At 40.2% G+C, this 25,038-nt stretch overlaps 1 protein-coding gene across 3 annotated transcripts in view; it reads left to right on the forward strand.

Moving 5' to 3' along the window:
- The window catches only part of sytl5 (synaptotagmin-like 5), a 35,864-nt gene that overhangs the window by 7,457 nt on the left and 3,369 nt on the right, over positions 1 to 25,038 (forward strand). Inside the window, exons 2-17 of one of the 3 annotated variants that reach the window (XM_039818569.1) lie at positions 9,592 to 9,943; positions 10,029 to 10,244; positions 11,425 to 11,537; positions 11,642 to 11,759; positions 12,952 to 13,095; positions 13,356 to 13,464; positions 13,568 to 13,697; positions 15,899 to 15,999; positions 16,641 to 16,736; positions 18,317 to 18,382; positions 20,891 to 21,069; positions 22,382 to 22,484; positions 22,596 to 22,757; positions 22,921 to 23,029; positions 24,312 to 24,450; positions 24,593 to 24,801. In XM_039818569.1, the coding sequence (XP_039674503.1) occupies positions 9,825 to 9,943; positions 10,029 to 10,244; positions 11,425 to 11,537; positions 11,642 to 11,759; positions 12,952 to 13,095; positions 13,356 to 13,464; positions 13,568 to 13,697; positions 15,899 to 15,999; positions 16,641 to 16,736; positions 18,317 to 18,382; positions 20,891 to 21,069; positions 22,382 to 22,484; positions 22,596 to 22,757; positions 22,921 to 23,029; positions 24,312 to 24,450; positions 24,593 to 24,801 (2,113 nt within the window). In that variant the 5' untranslated portion in view covers positions 9,592 to 9,824. The remainder of the gene's footprint in view (positions 1 to 9,591; positions 9,944 to 10,028; positions 10,245 to 11,424; positions 11,538 to 11,641; positions 11,760 to 12,951; positions 13,096 to 13,355; positions 13,465 to 13,567; positions 13,698 to 15,898; positions 16,000 to 16,640; positions 16,737 to 18,316; positions 18,383 to 20,890; positions 21,070 to 22,381; positions 22,485 to 22,595; positions 22,758 to 22,920; positions 23,030 to 24,311; positions 24,451 to 24,592; positions 24,802 to 25,038) is intronic. The other 2 variants (XM_039818570.1, XM_039818571.1) reach the window with 2 other exon arrangements.

Consider the following 25,038-nt stretch of genomic DNA (forward strand, 5'->3'; position numbering starts at 1 on the left):
ACCATTCATTTCGCCTTACAAAACTCCGTTGGTTTCAGAAAACATAAAGAAACTTTGAGCTAGCAAGCTCTGAAGTGCTGAAAATGGCACGTTTAGAAGAAAATTTGGGTCGTGCAACAAGGCAGGCCTGCTTGGTACTTTCGTGGAATGATTGTTAAGATTGACCAAAATTTTTTTTACAGCATTTACTCTTTAACTGGGACATTTTGGGGCCGATTGGTGGGGGTTGCTGTGGACAAAATACACACGCCGATACACTGGTAAGAGCGAATTACATTTAACCATGTATCCAGCTATTTTAAATAGCTCACGTTACTGTAATGTGTGAACAGTGAACTTCATTTCATTTTTTGTGTGACTTTTTCTTTTGCGTGGTGCAAATCTTCCACCAAAACAAGTTCCTTCCTGAGACCAATTTGCAGATACACCGTTGCTTATTGCCGCCCAAGTGTGATTGAAAAGAAATGCAAACAACCCAGGGTGTTTTTTTTTCTCCTATCCACAAGTGTATGTGTGGAGGGACCAGACCTTACTCCGCAGCGCTGTGGAGATAGGTCTGTCAAGGTAATAGGCTGATTGATTGAAGATGCATTGAGGACTGCAGGTTAAATTTCCAATTATCGCAAAGTACAAGTGTAGAGGTCGTCTGGGCTCCAGGGCAGTTGCAGTTTATGACTAAACACATACACAACTAACGACATTCCCATCATGCTTTAGTGCTAATTAGCAAATGTGAGCATGCAAACACGCTGAACTAAGATGGTGAACAGTACACCTGCTAAACCTCACCATGGTAGCATTGTCATTATGACCATGTTAGCATGCTGATGTTAGCATTCAGCTCAAAACGCCACTGTGACTAAATCAGATGACATGGCTGTAGATTTGCATACCAGAAACATTTGAGACATTTTAGAATCATGCAGAATTTAAGCCACATTGATTGTTGAATGAGGCATGAAAGGGGAGAGAGAGAGAGGGAATGACATGCAGCAAAGGGCCGCAGATCGGAGCCGAACCCGTGGCCGCTGCATCGAGGAGCAAACCTCTATATATGGGCGCCCGCTCTACCAACTGAGCTATCTGGGCGCCCGTTTGGCATTTGTTTGAAGGGTGCTTTGATAGTCCTAATATTCTCTGCAATATATAAAATATTCAAGGCTGTAAAATCTGGAAAGCCTGTTTTGAGTGAAGACTTTGTCGTGCTTCACTGGCTTTAGACTTCACAGCTCAGGAAATTGTCTGAATCCTTTTTTTTTTTTTATCTTTGGTGATGCAATTTTAACATAACAGGTTATTTTTAACGTGAACGTTTTATAACATAGCATTGTTAAATAAAGCAATTTCCAAGAAAATACTAGCTCCATGCTACAGTGACCACAGTACTACTGCTGTGTTTTATCTGCTGTACGAGGAGGAGAAAAGTCTTTCTTTTTTGTATTTTTCACACGCTGAGGTTTTGTTTGATGAAAAATAAAGCTTTTAAGGTCAGAACACTTAACTGGCATTGAAGCCATCACTGAACACCTGATTTAACTTTCTTGCTCCTTCCCCCTTTAAGTCCATATCTGCTTTTCTCTTCCTGGTAGTCTTTTATTCCTCTATTCACACCCAACAACATGACCAAATCATCCATTTTCCATCTCTGTGCTTTCTCTCTGCTGGTCTGTTTGGAGGAGTGGCAGCCTTTTCCTGAGCCCACGCTGCCCTTTCCTCTTAATTAGTGGGTGAAATGACACAACAACTCATCAATGCGAGGACAACGAAGCAGCATTCAGATAATACTGATGCAGGCGAGTTCAGTGAAGGTGAAAGGAGCAGGAAATGGAAGGAGTGGTGGAAGTATGCGAGAGGACAGCTGACAGAAAAGCTCTAGATTAGGTTCATAGAGGCACTAACTTTGTTGGTTTGTTTTTCCTATTTTCTGCTCCATTGAGCCCTGCAGGGAACTATGGAGAACTGCCGGCTTGATAGGTCATTACTGGTGAGGGCTCCTGTGAGGATTATAATGTTATGGTGGCTGCAACATGTGTGCTCCATGGCTGTAAGGGCAGCGTTTTAGATGTTAGTTGTGGTTTGGGCAGGACTTGCTTTAAACAACAGTGGTGGTCAAACAAAACATAAAAACTGCAAGGGTACTCCGAGAGTGCAGACCTCCGACAAGGCACGTCCTATCTCACAATGTTAATGCAGTGGGAGTTTTCGCAGTCGGGAACTAATGTTTCCATGCTACACCCTTCCACCAAGTTTCATGAAAATCAGGCAAGTAGTTTTTCTGTAATCCTGCTGACCGACAAACAAACAGAAAAAACAAACCGAAAACATAACCTCTGCCAAGGAGGTTATGTTTTCGGTTCGTTTTTAAAATAAAAAATTAAAAAAACTCTGAGTGGAGGAGGAAATGTTCTCTTTCTCTTTTTTTTTTATTCTTCACACAACTACTTCTGTCACTTTTCGTGTCTACAAACGAGTGCAACACCATGAATGCCTTTCAGGAGAGACTGTCAGAAAGTGTGTGATGTTATCCCCATTTGAGCGATCCTCATCTCATGCCCCTCTTTAGACAGCCAGCTTTTCATCCCCCGGCTTTGAGTGAGGCTGTTCGGAGCAACGACAAACACTTTTGCCTTCAGACACAAGAACTAGTTTGTTTCAAGCGTACCCCAGCCTTCACAAAGTCAACCTTCTCTCCTGTCCTAATACTCATCTCCAGTCCAAGCATGCAAAATTTGTAGACGGCCTGTTTAGTAATTAGAGCTAAGGATTGGCAGCTATTATCGTGGATCTTTCTCTCAGCTGTAGTTTGACATCCCCACCCTCCCCGTAGACTCATAATCAGAGACAAAAGGCCAAATCTGGCGAGGACAGAATGCTAGTCACCGTTGCAAGCGAAAGGCTTGATGGATGTGAGTTGTTGATATCGCCGTCTGAAGTCGCTTCATTACCTTTTGAGCCAGCCAAGTAATTAAGGTTTCAAATTGGATTCTGATTGACAAACCATGATGGGTGCTGTGTTTCAGCAGAGTTATTGACACGTAAAAAGTCCAGAGGATGATTGGCAGTGACACGGACGGTGTGTCTGACAGGTCTCCAAGCTGAGAGAGAGGGTTATTAGTACACTGCAGTGGTGCGGATATGTTATCTGCCCTGAGGGGGGGTGTGTGTGTGTGTGGGGGTGTAAGAGAGCGACAAAGCAAAAGCCTGAAAAAGAGAGACAGACAGAGAGGTCACCACTTCAGTGAAAAGTACACACAGGCAGGGATACTTTTCCACTTGGACAAACATGTCGTGTATCATTTAACGTGTCTCTTCCCGGACACCTCTCCAGTCTCCTCCAGCATGCCAGATCTCATCTCCAGCCCCATGTGAAGACGATGGCCGCCTATAGAATCCACAGTTCCCACATCCGATTTCAGGAAGCGGATTACATACAGGGAGATACATGGCTGAGATGGCAGGATGATTCTTATTTGCTTGATTTCCTTTACATTGAGATAAGCTGTGTGAGCTGGAAACCATTCTGTCCAAACCTGCGCTGCACTCTGTTGTAAAAGACACAAAGCTTTTCGGTCACTGCTTTATAAAGAGTGCTCTCAGTCTGTTGTCTGTTGTAGACTCACTGCTGTTAAATCTGATTGGCCTGACTCTCTGGGATTTATGTGAAGAAATCTATCTTAAAAGCTTTGCCCTTCATATTGTCCTCTTACTTAAAAAAGCAATTGCATTTTACGTCTGCTGAGTGTTGCTGTGCTTTGATCATCACTACACCTGTCACTGTCGCGATATTTCCCCCTGGATTTACTCCTTTAATAAAGGAGTTAGGCCATTTAACACCCAGCCAGGCTTCAACGTCCAGTTTGTTCTGCTGTCATGTGTGAGTCCTCCTTTCACTGAAGGCAATGGGCAAGTAGTGGTTGCTTTTTTCTAAATAATTCATGTTTAGATAGGAAGAACAACTACAACAATGGTGGCTGTGGCTCATATTTGGGTTGGTAATCTAGAATGGCTCATCTGTGCATTAAAAAGAAAAATATTACAAAGTCTAGAAGGGCACTAGAGCGCAGACCTCCACCGAGGCATACCCTATCTCACAATGTTAATGCAGTGTGAATTTTCCCAGTCAGGAACTCATTTTTCTGATTATTCTGTCACCAAATGAATGCACCACAAATGGCCTATCTCGCAATGTTAACAAAAGTGAAAAATAAATTGTGTCAGGGATTTGAATCTGCTCCAAAAATGATTGGGTTCTTCCTTGGCCCATGCTACACCCTTCCACCAAGTATCATGAAACTCGGGCCAGTAGTTTTTTCATAATCCTGTTGACAAACCCACAAACAAACCAAATTTAAAACATAACCTCCTTGGCGAAGGTAATAAAAATATTACAAATCATAACACAAAGGCAATGAAAATACATAAGCTGCACTAATCAATATTTTTTTTATGATAATGAAGGATCAAATGAATGTGCAATATGAAAAATGTGTCACTTGCGTTCACGTCATTGGACAACTCAAATGGCTAAAAATACTGTATGATCTAACACTATATCCATTAAATTTGGATTTAAAGGATAAGTCTGGTGGTATTCTACATTTTTGTTATTGCTAATTTGTTAAGATGAAAATTAATAATGTGTTAGTCCGCCTCTTGATACTTTCAGACTTCCCTTCCTTGTCTGTGGCTCTCAGCCCAAAAACCATTGGTCCCTAATGAAGTCTCTAAAACAGTTCATGAACATCGTTTTTATAAAATGTATGTGTGATTTTATGTGTTTTCAGACAACAATTGAGCAATAGTAGAAATAAGCTACATCAGGCAGACAATACTCGTTAACAGGATCAATTGTTGTTGGTTTTGGTCTTTTCATGGGAAGAATATGGAATGTAACAGACGACTTATCATTTAATTACCTTGAATGATTTTTGGCATCCGGCACTTCCATATTATTAAGCACCAAGTCTGAAATATTTGAGCTTTCAGGAGTTTTCGATGATGTGATGAATATATTATACAAGTCGTGGTAAACTGGTAATTATGGTAACTCCCACATGGCATGACTGCAGCAAATGCCCGGATGCTGTTGGGTGTTGATAAAAGTACCTAGAGTCCAGAAAACACCCCTACTTGTTATAGCAGAAAATACCAAAGCGGAGATACATCATATTACAATATGTTCTGTTCTCTGCTGTGTGCCATGGCAACGGTGTAACCAGCTCTGATATTTGTCAATATGGACCTTTGTTGATTATCAATTAATGTGTTCTACACTTAATGCATGTCTGCCATTGTGTAAGTGTGTGTGTGACCCATATAAAAGCCTGTGTTGGCTGGCAGCCGTCGGCAGAAGGAGGTCTCTGGCTGAGCTGAAGTGACCTGCTGTTTAATGGTCACCAGAGACGCTCTCTGCCACTCATCATCACTGACTACTGCCATCTCACATTAATGATTCAGGAGGAAAACGTACAGCATCCTGTGCATTACCACAGGGGGATTTAAGGGTTATACATTAACACAAATGACTGTAGGTCCTTGCCAGAATAAGGGTTAACAGACTTGTGCAACTGTCTGTTACATGGAACTGGCAATTTGCTTAATTTATTAATGATCTGGACACGCTGCTCTTCACACTGTCGCCACCTCTGTCAACATTGTGTGGTAGTGAACATGCTAGAAAGTAAATTAATAAATAAATGATCTGGAAAAGCCTCAGCCTCCTGGGAGATGAAGAATCTGCTGATACAAGGTGAAAGAGCTACTGTATGATTTATTTACTATCTTTAAGGCAACAAATATCTGTGCTGCTGCCCCTCACTGAAATAACAAGACTAAAGCTAAAGTCGAAGCTGATGAATTTTCAATTTAATGAGGATGTAGATGACCCACATTTCTGCAAAGATACACCACACACATAATGTTCTCTCAACTTTGTTTATCCTCCTGTAACACTCTCACAGAAAGATTTAGTAACTGTATTTACACATAGAGAAAGGTGTGATACATTCAAAGCTTCTAAACTGATTAAATGTTGCTGCCCTTCTGCTGAGATCATTTTGAAGTCCAGGAGTGAACAAGAGGGAGGAATATGAGGGGGCAGGTTGCCAGTCAATCACGCGGATGGACATGCTTCTTTCATTTTCAACTTAACTTTGTAAGTTAATTTGGATGTGGGCGTATACTCAGACGAATATTGTTATGTGCAACTTAATGCTCAAGTAACCAAATTACATTCACAAAGACTTCCAGTTAAACCAGAATTCCCGTAAGCAGCATATTCCAGCTTTTGACCATCACTGCTTTAACTTGTATTACATAACCATCTCAATGCATGTTTGTTGTTTAAATGGCAGGAGCACTGAAGCCTATAGGAAAACCTTTTAACGTCATGATCACAGAGGTAATTAACATGCCTGTTACAGTGTGAGCGAAGCTGCATTTTTAAAGGGTTATTTCATTTCAAAAATATTCTTATAAATACACCCCATTAGAAGATCAAAACGTGTCAATGTGTCTCTCAGTACTTTTTGACTCTTTAAATACGTAAATCTTCAAAAGGCTCACAAGTGTAGTTTCATTCATTCAAGGCTCAGTTAATTCCTTAATCAGCTGCACTGCAAATGTAATTTAAACCGGAGTAAATGAGGACTGTTTTCAGCCACAACCTTGGTGCTCTAGAGAGTATTTACAGCAGCAGGACGTTGTGTGATGAACTCATAATACACTATAATACCCATGTTCATAGTAATAAAGGAAGATGCAACAGTGTGGTTCATCACTGTGTTGTTAATAGTTTTTGGACAGTTCATCAGGCTTTGGCTTCACAGAAAATACTTGGTAGTACGAGGATCAATTTATTGTTTATTTGTTGGCAATAAGGAAAATATAAAAAATACCATCAGACTTGTGTTTTAAAGCCCCACTGAGCTGTTGTTTCTGACAGTGCTGCTATTTGCATATGCTTCATCCAAAGCAAAACATAACCTGGTGTATGAAGCACAAACATAAACCCTTTTGCAATCTTAGGACATCTTACACTGTTAGATCCCATGAAACTGTTAACATTTGAAGGTTTTCCTTCTAGCAGAGCAGCCCAGTATGGAGCTACACACAGTCAGAGACTGAGACGAAGGTATTGTTCTAAAGGCATCACGTGACCTTGTTTTCTGACTTCAAACTCATATTTTGCCCAGTATTTCTGTTCAGAATGTTCATTTTTCACCCATGTCTACTTTGCTTTTTTGCCAACTGGAGCCCAGCTGCTCCCAGCACACCTGTGGTATTTAATCGGCAGATTGATTTTGCTGTCTGTAAGCCCCCCCCCCTGTAGAAAACACCCGACTACCTGGTGGTAAAATGCCACATAGTTACTAACCACCAAGCAGACCACAATGTGGCTTTGTGGCCAGATGTCCCCCAGTGGAGCCCAGATCCATTACATGTTTGAATGACATTAATTGTGGAAAAGATGAAAACCTTCCCTGCACTGTGTTGAGAAAGAAAAGTGAGTCACCGTGCTTTCCCCGGAGCTACATTATTAGTGCAGAGCTGAGAAGTGAGTGTGTTTCCTCTGCTCAGAAGCCAAAGTTTAACTGTCTCCTGACTCGTGTTTACTCAGGGCAGAGAGAACGGCATTGGGAATGTATGCAGTGTGTACTCAGGGAGGGCTGCGTCAGGAAACATGCAACACACAATTCAAACTCTAGATACTGTGCTCTACAGCACGCCTGTAATATGGTAGAGGCTCAGATAAATATTGGTTTCGCTTTATTGATGTTGTTGACCAAGTATAAGTCAGCACAGTACGTCAGAAGTATCATGTGGCACAGCTGCTTGGCTGCCAGACTTTTCTCTGTGGTTATAATCTGCATTCTTGACTTCCTGCTTTACATACACCATCACTAGCCAATTTATTAAACCTAGCAAAGCTAATGTCTAATACAACTGTGCTGCAATAAATCCTACATTCAATTGTTTTGTAGAGGTGTTAATTCAGCTTTATGGTCATTTCTGTATTGTATTGTGTGTAGGCTACTGAGCTGTGTTTCTTAGATTTCACATTTGTATGAATTTAGGCACACTAAATATTAGAAGCACCACAAACTACATCCTCCAAATACCCTATGAAGTTGAATTAACTTCATATAAACACCCTTCTAAGAGATTCAACTAAAATAGAACTGACCTGAGTCAGTGAGTAGTTTAGCGAGGCAGGTCTATATTCAGCAGTTTGAGTCTTTTAAATGCAAAGATATCTGTAAATCACTATTATTTCCTCTACTAAATCCCCATATCATGCTTTAAAAGTGAAGGGAAATCTCTTTGTTGGTTACAATGCAGCTGCAGTTCAGTTCAAAATGCTATAATCACGGATGTCATGATGTGCCTTTGGTTGCAAATGAAGCTGAGATGATGTATGCCAGTTTATTAGTGCTAATTCATGTAAAGTGAAGGGAAGAGGCGAGAGAAGAAAGGATGAGGATGAAAGACACGGTAATGAATAAGGACTGAAGGAGGCTGGTGTGTGCTTTTGAAGATCCCTCCACTCCATTCAATTTTTATTTCCTAACTTAATTTACACAAGCATTGGCAGAATGTTGTCTGTCTCCTCAGCACCTCATATAATCCCATATATTAGTTTCTGATCTGCACGTTCGGTTTCATTGACAGCATGGAAAGCCATTTTTCTGCAAATCAGGTTATTTACAACAGTTTACTTGATCGGGCACTGCAGCTAGAGTGAGAATCTCTGTGCGTGTGTATTCACGTATAGCATTCAAATCTCTTCATTTCTCTGAGTAACAGTGGCGTCAGAGTAAATCAGAGTTTCTGTGCACACTGCGGAAAACAAGAGTCTACAGCCATGCTAGCGGCTCTGTGAGGCTCTACTTTGGCACAGCAGTGCTTTGAGAAAAATGCTAATGTCATGTGCATCCCCTTATGTTAGTGTGTTAGCATGCAAGTATTGAGTCATTAAATAAAGTATTGGACAAACTGAAATTTGAAACTGCTGATGGTGCGAGATGAAAAAGTTAAGGGATCCCCAAAGTTATTAAACATCATCCTGGGCAGGGAATGGATATTTCTACCAATTTTCATGGCGATCCATCCAGCAGTTGTTGAAATATTTCAGTCTGGACCAAAGACGAGGACCGACAGACTGACATTTTCATCCCTAGAGCAACGCCACTCGCATAGCTAAAATGTTAGTCTCTTTGCACAAAAGCGTCTGCCAATTTAATATTATGTGTGAACTGGCATGCAGGTGTGCTGATAATTAGATCAAGTCTTGTCATGAATTCCAAGGAAAGATAGAGCTTTGGTAATATAAGCTGAGAAATGGGGGTGTTGTGCTATGAATGTCAGGCTTGGAGCCTAATTGGGAGGTTGTTGAGCTGTGGTGCAGCTGTCAAATGTCTACCAATTACTTGTTCTTCCTCTTGTAATCTTGTAAATCATTAGATTATTTTACTTAATGCTTTTTACATTAGAAAAAGACAAGCACTTCAATTAACAACCCATCGTTTTCTAAGTTATCAATGTCGGCCATGTTTTACTGACTTCCCCTTGTGTCTGTTTGACCTCATCTAGGGTTCCTGAGAGTGGTCACCTCTTGTTAGCTTCCACAAGAAGCAGAAGATCGGAGGAAGAAACACTGGAGGGACAAAGTTCAGACTATGCCCGCTCTAAAAGAACAACCCAATCGTGGGCAGAACATAACAGAGAGAGGAGCACTTTGCAGCAAAATGTAGTTATTTCTGCCTTTTTCCATGCAATACATCTGCTTGGCTGATTTAATTGGCCGAGTGTAGACTGAGGGACCAATGGAGCAGGTCGGGGAGGATTTGAACCTCTCCTTTCTGCTGGAACATGAACGAGACATTATCCTGAAAGTGCTGCAGAAAGATGAGAAATTGAGGAAACGAGAGGAGAAAAGGATACGGTAAGGACTTCACGCTCATCTCACGCTCATTTCACGCTGAGTTTTCTTTATGTCCCTTCATGTTTTCCTTTTTTCTACCCTACAGGAAGCTGAAGAATGAGCTGCTGGAGATCAAACGAAAAGGTTCCCGTCGAGCCCAGGTGCTGGGGGAGAGACAGTGTGCTCGCTGCCTGAAGAGTTTGGGCCTCATCTTTGACCGCGGAGATCTCTGCAAGGAGTGTCAGCTACGCATCTGTAGCGACTGCCGTGTAACAAATCCCAAAGCACGACAGTGGAGGTGTAACGTTTGTGCCAAGATCTCGTAAGTGCGATGCCTTGCAGGGACCAAACTGTTTACTGTTTAGAAGAGGAATGGTCTCCAGATGGTTTGGATCAGATGGTTTATGACACCAAATCTTTTTCCTTGGCACCCATACATACACTATATTCTAGACAAAGAAGTGATGTGAGATATTACAGCTCTGCTACAATGACCTGTTAGGAACGAACTACACCCTTACTGGCAAACATCAGGGTTTTGTGTCTGTTCATGAAAATCAATTAACAGTGGGTTCTTTCTACAATCACTTTGCACACTCATCATACACACAATAAAAATTAAATCCCAGAAATAGAAGAGATACAAAGTCCTCCACCGCTGCTAGTCTGAATAATCACACTGTGACTGCAATATGTTTTTGAGTGAGTTTAGTAACAAGTAAAAAACTTTTGTCAACTCTTGCTCTCTTGCTTGAAGTATGCAAATGTGTTTGCTCTCTCCACCTACATGTATGCAGACAACTCTAAAGGAGAGAAAGTGGTTACACCAATCACTCTTTCAGAATATCTGCACATTCATTTTGAGTTTCTCAAAAAAAGGCCTTACAACACCTTAATTTACAAAGGTCTTGAATGAGAGAGAGAGAGAGAGAGAGAGAGAGAGGTGAATCAGAGGAACTAAATGTTATTTTGTGATTGTTTTACGGTGGTTACGTTCTAAAGCAGAAATAAACACATACACCTCCAAGGGAATCTGCCACATTGTGGGAATGCAAAGCTTCATCCTTTCTGTGTGTACCGTTTAAACATGCGTCGGTATCAAACAGATATACATTGTTTTTTAGATTAATACTGCATATTATACTTATAAAGATTGTTTTTGTAAATAGTTAATCCATCCATTTTCTGTTGTTTAATGATTACTTAATGATATTATTAGGAATTATTGTTACACAGCTAAATTACTGACAACAATGTGATGTCAATACCTTATGCACTTGATTGATAGTGTTCATGCTTTGGTCAGTATAACCGTGAAACAGGTATTAAATTAATATTTAAAAAGAAAAGTCTTTAAAAGTCTTACATTTAACTTTTTGAACACTGCAGAAACCCTAACTCACTGATTGACGATATTTAAGAGTTTTGGTGGATTTTTCATTTATACTTTAGGTATGTTGAGGCATTGAATTCCCAGTAATAGCTGGATGGTGTGTTTGCAGGGAGCTGAAGGTGGTAACAGGAGAGTGGTTCCTAGAGGAGCGGTCCAAGCGCTTTGAGCAGGGAGTGCCAAGTGGTGACGTGATCAAACAGACAATCATGAGTAGTCCAATCAGTGAGTTTCCCCATTGTTCTGTTACCCAGACCATAATGATTAGGTGGAGTACTGTAGGATATAGGCAGATTCTATTAATGTATTCTTGATGTTTTTGACATCAGTCCCAGAAAAAAAGTCAACAGAAAACCAGTCAGCCACTTCTGAGTCAGAGAGATCCGACACACCGAAATCCAACAGAAGTGCAATACTCAACATTGTGGATGGTGCCAGGAAGAAAGGGTAAGTAGTGGAAGTAGAGTACAAAACAGATCAGTTTATGTTCATACAAACACATATGTATTCTGAATTTAATAGGGGTTACTCACATGAAATAGTCAAGATATGCAGTAAACAGAGCGGACAGGATAAAATCATCTTAAGCCACATTTGAAAGAAATCTGCGGTGTGTTGAGGACTTGCCTCAGTACCAAGGCATCAGAAAAGATCCAGTGAATGCTTGATTTTACAGACATCCTGAATGCATTTTAAAATACATTTAGCAATGCAACACAGCAGTAATTGGATTGTGCCGGCTAGCATCGCTCCTTATCTTGGCTGCACTCTCATGGTTCCTGAAGGCATCACAGGGATTCAGACAAAGAAGCCACAGACAAAAAACTTCAAAATAACAAGAAGCTGTGATTATTTTATCAGAGTGGTGGCTGCTGAAGACTTTCTAAATAATTCAATAAAAATTCAAACATGACTTATTCAAACAAAAGAAATATTAAACATTTTTATTGAACGTGTTTGTAGGAATGTTTAATATTAACAAATTGTGTTACTGCGCCCTGTTCACAATTTTAGAGAAAAGGAAGTACAGATTTTAATTATTTTAATCTGCATATGAATCTAAATCTTCATTACAAATGGCAGAATTTTTGACAATCATGTAAGTGTAGTTGTAAAAGACAAATAGATAAAAAGTTCTCACAATGTTAACATTCTAATTATGCAAATTAGCACACAAAACATCTCACCAAAGAAATGTCAATATCATGGTGGTGCTAGTGAAAAGGTCAGAGAATCACCAAGGCCAGTAGGATTGATCCTCTTGGGACCATGAATGTCTTTACCAAATGTTGTGCCAATCTATCCAGTAAATGTTGAGATATTTCAGTCTGAACTGAAGTGGTGGACCTACCGAGAGACTAGCGTTGCCGGACCTGCAGCCACCGTGTAGCTTTCCTCTGCAGGATGCAAACTGTTGAGTTCAGTGACTGAGATGATGTTGATAAAGCAGAGACACAGTGTAATAACTCTGCAATAATGGATAATACAGGGGTGTGTGTGTGTGTGTGTGTGTGTGTGTGTGTGTGTGTGTGTGTGTGTGTGTGTGTGTGTGTGTGTGTGTGTGTGTGTGTGTGTGTGTGTGTGTGTGTGTGTGTGTGTGTGTGTGTGTGTGTGTGTGTGTGTGTGTGTGTGTGTGTAGAAGGATGAAGATGGATAAAAAAGGCAGCCGAACGACCTTAAAGCTGGAGAACGGAGTCGACAGCGTCAATGTCAAATCTGCTTCTGATGGAGAGACTCCTAGCGTACGGAGTGTTCGCTCTGCTCAGAGTCCACGTTCAAATAGGTGTCCATCCACACTACCCACAAACAGACTGAACTGTGTACTGTATACATCTTACATACAAACATTTAACACTTCAAATTCACAATAAACAATGCTCTACTGAGGAATACATTAAAACAAGCAGCCAAAGAGTCTCCGGCAGGTTACTTCCCACAAGTGTTACGCAACTATGCGAGACTTAAATTGATGTTCATTCATGATGAAGGGAATGTCATGCGTGGTAAATACTTGTTGATGACAGGTTTCTTTCTGGTTTTAAGGGGTGGTGCGGTGGCCTTGGAGTCCTCGGGGATGCCTACGGTACCCAACAACCTGCGTTCCCAAACTCCGGACGGATCCTCCATTACGAGCGAAAACCGGAGGGTCAGGGTCAGCAACTGATACACACATAAAGTAACACACTGGGGAAAACTGTGCAGATTAAATTGTTATTTTAACAGCTTGGGTGTGTTGGATTTGTGTTTGCATGCAGCCTGACGGAGCGGAGAGCGTTGCCAGTGTACACTCCAGTGACAGTGCGCCTGAGAAAAAAGCTACGGGCCATCACAGGACGAATTCGGACGCCCCGACCATTTCTGTGTCCAGGGCCTCGGTTTCATCAGGTACCTCCACAGCAGCAAACGCTTTGCTTTTTTGCTTCACATTGAAGTGGCATGCTGTTGTCTCAGCTTCACAGCTCACACACAAACATTGTTCATATCTGAATCGAGTTTCAGGATGTGTTAGAGGCAGCAGTATCATATCAAAGGTGACGGACTAACCAGAGCAGTGCAAAAATACTCAGCTGCTCTTCAACTCAGCACCTCGTAAAGGACAAAATTCTCCTTCTGTCGGGAGCAGATGTCACGTCTTCACAAATAACACTATTAACTTACACCCCCGTCACTGCCTGCTGTTCTTCATGTGTTGAACTCTCCCCTTTCCTTTTTAAAGTATAATCTCCTCCACTTTGTCTCTCTTACTTTCAGACCCTCTATATCCACTAGTAACAGCTGCTAAGAAGTGTGTCAAGACTTTTTAAAATGGCTCTGATTAGTGTCGTGGATCTCCACTCACGCCTGCAGATGTGTCAGACCGTATTTGCAGTATTGTACTTATATACTGAAGGTGGTAGCATTGAATTTCCAGTTTTAGGATAGATTTTTAACATCCCAGTACTTTTCTATAATTGTAGTCATACGGCTTGTGCCTGACCATATGGTTCATGTGCTCCAAAGATACAGTTTGTCCCTGGAGGAGTCCTCAGATCTTCATGCTCTGATGCTCACTGTTTCAAAATATTTAAGTCTATTTACACTTCAAATAAATTTATGTGCAATAACTCAAAATAATCCATGGCAATAATTCAGTGTGTATATGTAGATTTGTATATGTGTATGTTTGTGTATATAGTAGGGCTGGGCAAAATATCGATATTATATTGATATCGTGATGTAAGACTAGATATCGTCTTAAATTTAGGATATTGTAATATCGTGATAATAAGTGTTGTCTTTTCCTGGTTTTAAAGGCTGCATTACAGTAAAGTGATGTACTTTTCTGAACTTACCAGACTGTTCTAGCTGTTCTATTATTTGCCTTTTCCCCACTTAGACATTATATCCACATCACTGATGATTATTTATCTAAAATCTAAGTGTGAAGATATTTTGTTAAAGCACCAATTGTCAACCCTAGAATATCGCCACAATATCGATATCGAGGTATTTGGTCAAGAATATCATATCTGATTTTCGCCCAGCCCTAGTATATAGTGTGTATATCTTTTTTGTTTTTGACATTTACATTGCGTCTGTCTTTGCCTTTCTTTTTTTTTTAACAAAGTTTGATATGCACAAAAATTTGCAATGTACCTGTGACGTGATCTTATGGCTCATGCACCTCGCGCCGGGAACATCACCGTGACCATAAACCTACCTTTAGTATGGTGCTAGAGCCGCGTGCTATTATTTGCTTAGCATAAAGACTGCGTTGCTGACTATCTCCAAAGTTCAAGTATGCCTTCCAGCTTTAAAGCTAAACAAGTAGCATTCCCTTTTGTTTAAACTGTACACAAGCAGTCATTGTATGCCTTTTTTTAAACCAAAAACACAAGCAAACAATACAAAGTAAAACAAACCAAAGTGTAAGGAATGGATTAAATAAACACCAACAATAAACTGCAATCGTTAGCTTGTCCAGCTAACTAAGAGTCCCTTAAAATACCACAAATTACTCCTTAATTGACTCCTGAAACAAAATACCAAGCCCTTTAATGTTAGATTAAGGTGTTTAGTGCCATATATCCCATAATTTTTCTATTAATTCAAAAAGTTAGTCCTCCTTATTTCAGCAAAAGAGAGGCAGCTTTTTTCTTCCACTCTGAAAAATGACTATGAATTTTCAAAGGTAATCTGCACCTGCTTCCGACTCTAGCACCAAATTTCACGAAAAGACATGGGAGATGGTTTCTATCTTTTCGTCATAACTAATTTCCCAAAGTGTTGAACTAATCCTTTAAATTATTAGCTCTTTCTTTCTAATTGCTCAGTTTACTCTTAATGTGAAGCACTTTGAGCTACACTTATTGCTCATTAGGTACAAACATCTTTGTTGTTACCATTATATGGAGACTAAACAATGTCCAAGAAGACAACATGGTGATAATCATTAGTTTCTACCCTCTTTTTTTTTTTTTTATTGTCCGCTTGTACTGTGTCTGTGTTTGCCTTCCGGTCCCTCAATCTCTTCAAACAGCATCTTTGAAACTACTTTTTTTTTTCTCACTCCTCCTCTGCATCCCCCATCTCCCTCCCTGCACTAGATCACAGTCGCTCAGAGATGGACCTGTCAGCTCCTGGTTCTGAACCAAGTGACGACGCCCTCAGTCTCAGGAGCCGTTCAGTCCCCAGGCTTAACAAAGCAGTAAGCAGCATCACCCCTTCCTTCTTCCTCCTTCAGCTGTATACCTGCACACTGATCACATATTTGGTTTCTGCAACAAATTCACCACAGGAACACAATCACAGAAAAAAAAGCATGCAGCCTGCCTTTTAATACGTACATCTAAGTATACTGTTGTCCATATTGAGCTCAGGATCTGTGGGCTGATAAACTCAATGTGATGCATCAGATGTGGGGCTGAATGTTAATTTCACTTTAGAGCTCACTTCAAAAAGCATGACAAGCATCTAAGCGGCTGTAGGCTGAAAACAGGTGGAGGATCTGATGGTCAGTATAGGGCTGCTTTGTCTCTGTGTTTACTGAGTGGTCATTTGCATTCAAAGCCCAGGCACTCGGACACACACACACAATTTCTTTTACTCATTCATTCATGCTCAGAACTTTACTGCAAACCCAATGACATTGTGATTGTGCGTGTGAGAAACAAGTAAACAAATTACCGCACTCTATCCTGACTTGTCTGGTCGAATTTATGGAAGCTGGCCTGCATCCACCCACACAGGCAGCTCTGTGTGGAAAACTGTGCAACCTACAAAGACTCTTTGGCCAGCTTCCCAGATGCCATCTCCCTTTTGATTAAATCTGAATGCTGTCATCCGCAGGAGTTTTCTGATGAGGATGCGGAGGAAGACATCGATGCACTGATGTCGGCTCACAGCAAGACTGCCAACCGACGCTTAAGCAACGCGCTGTCAACGGTAACACCCATGTTAAAGCTAGTATTCTGGGAAGTCCTGTGTCTTGACACACAGGACAAACATGTACCTGTGCATATATACTATCAACATCACCTGATACGTGAGTCAAGCCGCAGGCGTCTATGGTCTGTGGTTGACTGTGTAAACATCTATTCTATGGTAAACACAGTAGTGTGAACTTTGGGGACAGCTTGGGTTGCAAACACCTTCCTCTGCTGCTGCTGCATGCTTAGGAAACCTGCAGCATTTACATAAACTAACTTGACTTGTAGTATGATAATTTGAATTTCTGTTGTGTGTGTGTGTGTGTGTGTGTGTGTGTGTGTGTGTGTGAGGGTGAATAACATGTTGCAGAAACATATTTTAATGTCGGTTAATCTAGTGTATGTATAGGGTAGTTTAGCACACACATTATCTCACCTACCCCCTAGGTATCTAGCTGTGAAGACTTTTGTGCCAAAGGTTTGATACTGTGTCTGTATGTCAGTTCTTGTCAGTTCTGTTCATCTTAAATTGGCCCCCTTTTTTACTTGACTTGATTTCCCATCTTTACACTTGAGTTTACCTTGAGCACAGTTGACTTGGTCATACATGTTATTTTCTCACAACCAACTTCAGTATAAAGTATAAAGTACTATGCTCATTTTGTTTTTTTGTGTGTGTGTGTGTGTGTGTGTGTGTGTGTGTGTGTGTGTGTGTGTGTGTGTGTGTGTGTGTGTGTGTGTGTGTGTGTGTGTAATTTGAGAACTGCATCGGGAAACGTGAGACAGATGTCCTGCCTGACGTTTATCATGTCATCTCATAAATGACTAACGGTCGTCACTGAGCTGCTGTTTTCAGTATGAATGGAAGTGGAAGGAGGTGATGAGGGACATTATGCAGATAGTTGAGTCTGCCGTTGAATCGAGCTCTAATATACTCAGCCCGCTGTTGCATGATTCACCTCATGGAAGGCTGCGGATAGTGAATGAAACCCCAACTGAAGTAGTATTAGTGCCATTTCTTTTAACAGTGCTATTCACATCACTGGTTAGATAGTGATTTACCTTTTTATATTCTATCAATTCAGTTTTACTGTTACCAGTATAACAGCTGAGGCAAGTAGTGGACAAATTAAATGATTTCATAGACATAGTAAACGTCATGGAGGAACTACAATTCTTCCTCAATCTGACTGTTGCCCTGTGTGTGTCTGTGTGTGTGTGTGTGTGTGTGTGTGTATGTGTGTATGTGTGTGTGTGTGTGTGTGTGTGTGTGTGTGTGTGTGTGTGTGTGTGTGTGTGTGTGTGTGTGTGTGTGTGTGTGTGTGTGTGTGTGTGTGTGCGCGCCTCCAGCATGTGGGTTCCAGATGAGTTGTAATCTCTGTGGTTTCATCTGATAATCACCATGGTAACAGTGTGTAATGTGGGTTCTTGCTGTGCTGCTGTAGACAGGGCTTCTGCAGTTCCTCCTCAGGGGCCGGGGGGTCTGTGCTCAGGGTCTGCCTCGATCACTTATACATCAAAGAGCTCAGATCTCTCTCCTTCTTCTCTTTTTCCTTCTTTCCCCCCCGTTTATCTTATAAATGAATCTGCTGCTAGTCTTCCACCCCTGGCTCAGAGAGAAGGTGGGGGTACCTCAATGTCCCCGACTCAGATGCTGAGACTGTAAGTCTCCCCTTCAACATTTGTGCATGCATTTATATTCACCACTACATTATAAAACAGTTGAAATGCAGCAATAAAGCACCAGAGCACAAATATTACATACAGCATTAATTCATGTATACTGAGTTTTCCTAAATTTACCGGTATTTTGAGTCTGTGCTCATACTTGCTTTGTTTTAATGTGATGATAACTACATCTATTTCCATTAAGTCACACACATTCAACTTTAAGTCATTAATCACACTGGCTCCCAGCAGGATATAAATGGGTAGACTTTCCAGGAGAAGTAGCACAGTGTGGCTCAACTCTGGCTTTCTTTCCTCAGTGCTCTCCAGACAGCATTATTATTATCAGTGAATTATACCAGTTAAATTCTGTCCAGAGTCATGTGTGCAAGGCAAAATTACCTGCTGTGGTTGTTAACAATTTGGAGTCTTTTTCATGAAATATGTTTTGCAGGTGCACAATATGAGGAGGCAAAATGTGCTCATTAAGCTCTCTAATTTGGCAATCTATGAAACTCAGGAGATGCAGCCAAACAGGTCACTCACTGTTTCGACAGTCAACGTAAAGTTCACTTTGGATGTTAAAACTGTGACAGGCATTTTTTTACCATTCTGACATTTTAAAGGCCAAAACGATAAATATGTTAATCAAGAAAATAAATGGCAGGTTGATTGATGAGAATGATCATTAGTTTCAGTCCTAATTGCATATTTTGTTTTGCTTTCTAACCAAAACATCAACAATGATAATACGATGCAAAAATACAGCCTATTTTGTTTAATCCCCAACTTCTCCATTGTCTACTTCCCACTTGCAGAAACAAGAGGGCTTGACCAAAATATTCAAACAGTCAAAATGTCATTGTTAGAAAAATAGAGATAAAGAAAAGAAATCAACATTTTATACTAAGAGAAATTATAAAAGCATAATACCTTCATGAAAATCAGTGTCACTAATGTGCTTCCACCTCATCATTTAATTTGTTAATTCATAAAAGATATAATCTAGTCAAGTTTTCTGCTCTATTACTCATTCTTTCATATAAAGTCCCCTTTCCAACCTGTCAGTCATTCCTGAAAAGGAATAATTTACAGTTTATCCCATCATTATTACTTTAATAATAATGATGATGTTATTTACTAACACAGATAGTGCTTTTTGGACATAATACAAACTACAAACCTGTGATATGCACAATATAACAGTGAATCTATCCAGAATTTTTGGATTTTTGTCAAAAGTGCATATTTTTACATGATTAAAACCTATTCATCCAGGCAAGCTTCACTGAGCTGAGCTCTCTGATTATCTCCTTTATACTAGAGTACCCCCCCCCCCCCCACGTGTCCAGTAGGCCACTGAATCTTTTGAAGCCTAAAGTCTACAGTTTACAACCTTGTTGGGGTGCAGTTGTAGCAATGTACATTTTTAATGGCATGAGCCTAACATTTAACATTACCATGTATTGCTACATATTCAAGTTCATAAAGGGCTGCAACTGTTTTACCATATTTCATCAGCGTTATGTAATACCATAGATGTTGTTGTTTTCTTTATCTTACCCCGTCTCTCTTTCATGCTTTACTAGTGCAGTGCCTGTTCAAAACCTCAAAGCCTCATTGCTTGGGCTGTGGTATTACAGTTTTCTAGAGAACCGCTCAGCCAAACATCTTCACACTCGACACTGCGCTCCCTTGGGTCCTGAGTAATACCCCTGCCATGACATAGCTGCGTCACATACCCAAGTCGTGCTTTTTGACTCCAGGGAAGTGAAGAAGAGTTTGGTTGTAATTGTAGTATATCCAGCATCCAGCAGCAAAAGTGAACTGCATTTTTCAAACTACAGGCACCATTCACACACGCAGTCATAGACCGGTGGCCAAGGCTACCATACAAGGCGCCACTTGCTTATCATATAAACATTCATGCACATTCACACACCCAAGGACACTTGACATGTAGACTGCAGGGGCCAGGGATTGACCTTCCGATTGGGAGATCACTGTTCTACCGCCTGAGCCACAGTCGCCCAACTGCATGGCGGTCAGAAACCACGGGGCAATGCACTTAGTGGAGGTACTAATTTCCAGGATAAGAGTATAAGTCACTCGCTATGACATACTGTAACCACCGCGGTATCTGTAGTAGCTGTAAACCGCTGCGGACGACATGCTCGACTCTGCAGAACCCTGAAGCCCCGCCCCACTTCTGCACACAGCTGGTCGCTTTTTCACTCAAAGTTTATTCGTATTGAACATGTCGCGTGTCCAAATTGCACCAAACTCTGACAAATTTGAAAATACACCTGCTTAGTGTGAATCAGATGGAACGGGTCTCGAGATATGCAAAGGACTAACAGACACACAGGGATTCCTTGCTTTATAGTTGTAGATACCTCATGTCATGTTTTGTTTCCTCACCTCTTGAACTCTCTTTTCATCCCTTGACCTTCTCCCCCTCTCACCTCTCCACCTCTCTTATCTCGGGCTTTTGCCTAACAGAGTAGTATAAACAGCATGATGAGCATGTACAGTGAGACTGGTGACTATGGCAACGCCCGGGTGAGCGGCGAGATCCTGCTGAACATCAGCTACAGCTACAAAACCGGGGCTCTCAACGTCCTGGTGAAAGAGTGTCACAACCTGGCAACAGGAGATGAGAAGAGGCAACGCACAGACACGTAAGCGTGCAAAAACACACACACACACACACACACAGATACCCAGATAATAAGAGCTTATCTGCTATATTGGGAGGACTAAGTATGTGTGACCATCATTCTTCTTGAAGGAATACACCAACATGTTGGGAAATGCTCACTGTTCGAGTTAGATGTTAGATGTTAAATGTTATATATATGTGAGTTTTATTTTCTGTGAGTTAAGTAGTGGGATGGTTCCAGGATGGTTTTAGCTTAGCTTAGCACAAAAACAGAAAACAGAGGGAAACAGCCTCCAGAAAAAAATATACAACTTCCAACAACTTTGTCTCATATCTTAGCTATCAAGAGATTGCATCCAAGAGTCACCTGGGGTTATCAATGATTTAAGTCAGTGTACTCTGCTGTTATTAGACAAGAAGTAATGGCAAAACTAATAAGGCACACTTTGTTAAGGGTTTATTTTTGACCTTGGAAATATTAGCTTGACAAAACCAATCCCAAAAACCACGTAAGTTTCACTTACTGTATTAGCTTTTTTTGGAGCTTTAATTGTATCGCAGCAGCAGATCAGCAGATGGAATATGCTCAGATTATTATTTTATCATTATTTTATTTTTGATTCATGGTTTATATGTTTACTGACGCTTTATCAGTTATTATAAGCCAACAATAAGAGCAACCCTTTGGCTGCCAGGTTCTGAAATTATTTTTTGCTGGTGAGTCAGTATTGATCAATTCCTTAATTTTCTCCATTTCTAACAAGCCATCAAGTCTGCAGTTGTAAATAAGTAGTATAATAAACAGTTGTAAATAGTAAAAACTTGTTAATAAGCAGGTCAGCCAACACCATCCATTTGTTACAACTGATAAAACATTTATGAAGGGTGACGTATTAGAAAGTGGTAGCAAAATAAAAAATAACTAATTAACTGACAATTAACTGTTTTATTTTCTGTTTCTTCACATGCTAAATACACATGAACCTAAAAGAAAACAGCACATTTGATGGAGTTAGGCTGTATAACTAAACAGTTACCTCTAGATTAAATTTAATATCAACCTCTTCATCTCCTGGTAAAAAAGCAAAAGAAATACATTTTGTAAAATGAGTATTCAAGTTGGTTTTCAGTGCTTTGGTTGTTTTTTATAGCTAATATCAATTTTCCAGTAAATGTTCCTGTCAACAGTTGTGTTATATTTACTTGTTCAGACTAGTATCTTCTAAATAAATCAGGGGGCAGCTGTTATTTCATGTTGTTATAAACAAGAACAAATTATGTCCATCTCTTCCAATGGAGCCGACTGAGTCACTGTGTCTTTTTTATGACAGTTATGTAAAGACTTACCTGCTGCCAGATATGTCAAGACAGAGCAAGAGGAAGACGAGCATCAAGCCCAACACCATTAACCCTGTTTTCAATGAGAACCTGAGGGTCAGTAGCTGGAAAACTCAACAAACTTGCAACGGTTATTCTGTGAACTCGAGTTGCTGAATTCAAAACTTTAATCATTAATTACTCTCATGATTTTCCTGTGATGTGCAGTACGTGATCAGCCACACGCAGCTGGAGACTCGAACTCTGCAGGTCTCCGTGTGGCACCATGACCGGTTTGGACACAACAGCTTCCTGGGAGAGGTGGAGCTGACCTTTGACTCCTGGGAGTTTGATTCCCAGATAGAGGAGTGGTACGCACTGCAGCCCAAGGTAGGAACCAGCATAAGCACGTTGTCACACATGTCGGCTTCTTCTTCTTCTTCTTCTTCTTCTTCTTCTTCTTCTTCTTCTTCTTCTTCTTCTTCTTCTTCTTCTACATTATACAAACACACACAAAGATAAGTGTTTGAGATGATTGTGAATGTGTGTATAGGTGGAGAGCAATATAGACTCCACAATGCAGTATAAAGGAGAACTGACTGTCGTGTTGAAGTACATACCTGCAGAGAAGAATCTTATGCTGCCGCTGGACCAAGTACAAGGTACATTCATAACTGTGATGACCAAGAACATGATATCATTGTATATCATGTTATAACTAATATTGTGTTTTTTAAAAGAGGTGCAACAAACTGCTCGAATAATTCCCTTAATAGATGGACAGATCATTTTATATGTATTTCCCTAAAACGCAGAATGACAGTGTAGTCATTCAGATCTCTACTAGACCTTTACATAACGTTTTGTGGCAATATAATGAGTGACCTACCATTGGAAGGCTGCTGGTTAACAGAGTTAAATATATATTTTTTTCCTAATTCAGAGTTTCATCTTAAACTAAGCACTTCTTTCCCCTATCTGATCTAAAAAAGAAAAATGTTTATGCACAATTTAATGTTACAATTTCGGAGAAATGTATTCCCTGTCTCTAATTATTGTAGTTTTGCTGCTGCTAGACTGCAGCTGAGACGTAAAAAATAGACCATATTGTCCAAAAACTTTTTTTATTCTTCAGATCTGATCTGAGCTTTTTTTGTACTTTCCAATAAGGCACCTGTTATAAAAGCCCTTTAAGTTCTAACTAATGGCTTAATTAAATGTTAATAAATTATTACTTTACAGATGAGTTATTAGCCGTTGTTGACAACAGATTTTTGTGTGTTGTGAAAAATAACTTTTGACTGATTCATTTTACCACTTATTTCTAAAAAATGACAATCTGGACTAAACTATTTATTAACAACTTATCAACACTAACAACGGCAGAATTCAAAATTAAAACACTTATTATCATGTATAACTGCAGACTTGATGGCTTATTACAAACTGACCGATAGTGTTAATTAATGGATTTATAACTGCATTATTACCAAATAGTAATGCTAAACACAAGCCAGTGGGATTTAATCGCAAACACAAGATCAAAAACATTTTCTTATTTTTAGCTAATAACTAATTTATAAAGCATTAGCAAACGATTTATTCAACTTACTATTATTTTACTGACTATTTTTTATTGTCTTACATACAGTTATAGTTGTTTTTGTCTTTGATTCTGTTTTTGTCTTTGATTATGTGTCCATGGGTTTAATTTATTTTTTAACTTATTTATTAATTTATGGTTTTGTTGACTTCTAAACAGTACATGACATGACATGACATGATTGTATGTGCTTGGCTCCTTCAAGGTTTATGTGAATGTCTATGTTTCTTCATATACAAAGCCCTTTACTACAAACTTGTTTTGTTTCTCAAGTGTTACGTAAATAAACCAAAATCTTTGAAATTGCAGATAGTTTATTCTTTTTGTCTTTCTGCTTTCAGTGAAGAAAGGGTTCCTGAAAAGCAAGAAGAAGAGCAGCTTCACTCTGCCTAAAGGTGGCATGGTTGAGCTCCTGGTCAAAGGAGCCAAAAATCTAACTGCTGTCAAGTCTGGAGGCACTTCAGATCCTTTTGTGAAAGGGTGAGACTGGGGAACAGTTTCAAATATTAGATGCACATTTGTAAAATTACTAAAACATGCCAACACAAATCATGGGTGGGGGGCTGTACCACACAAAACCCAACCTGAGTATTGTAAAGTAAACTTGTATTCTTTCCCCCAGATACCTCCTCCCTGACAGCAACAAGTCAACCAAGCACAAGACGGTGGTGGAGCGACGCACTGTGAACCCGCAGTGGAACCACACCTTTACCTACTGCGGGCTGCAGCCAGGAGACCTCAACAACGTCTGCCTGGAGCTCACCGTGTGGGACAAAGAAGCCCTGGCCAGCAATGTCTTCCTGGGAGGGGTCAGGCTTGGAGCTGGCACAGGTGTGTGAAAGGTTGACTGTCAGAAAAGAAAAGTATCTGGTTAGACTTTGTCAGTTTGAGACAAGACATTATAAGGTCAAAGTATTGCACAGAATTTTAAATAAGGTGGTTAAAACCTCTGAAAGGTTGCACAGCTCTCCATGGGCCAAAGATTTTTTACTGCAGCTTTACTGGAGGCTGCTTGCTGTTTATATAAAACAATCATTTGTGCTGTAATATTTACTTTATATTTACAAT

The sequence above is a fragment of the Perca fluviatilis genome, chromosome 12, assembly GCF_010015445.1.
Source record: "Perca fluviatilis chromosome 12, GENO_Pfluv_1.0, whole genome shotgun sequence".
Lineage (NCBI taxonomy): Eukaryota > Metazoa > Chordata > Actinopteri > Perciformes > Percidae > Perca > Perca fluviatilis.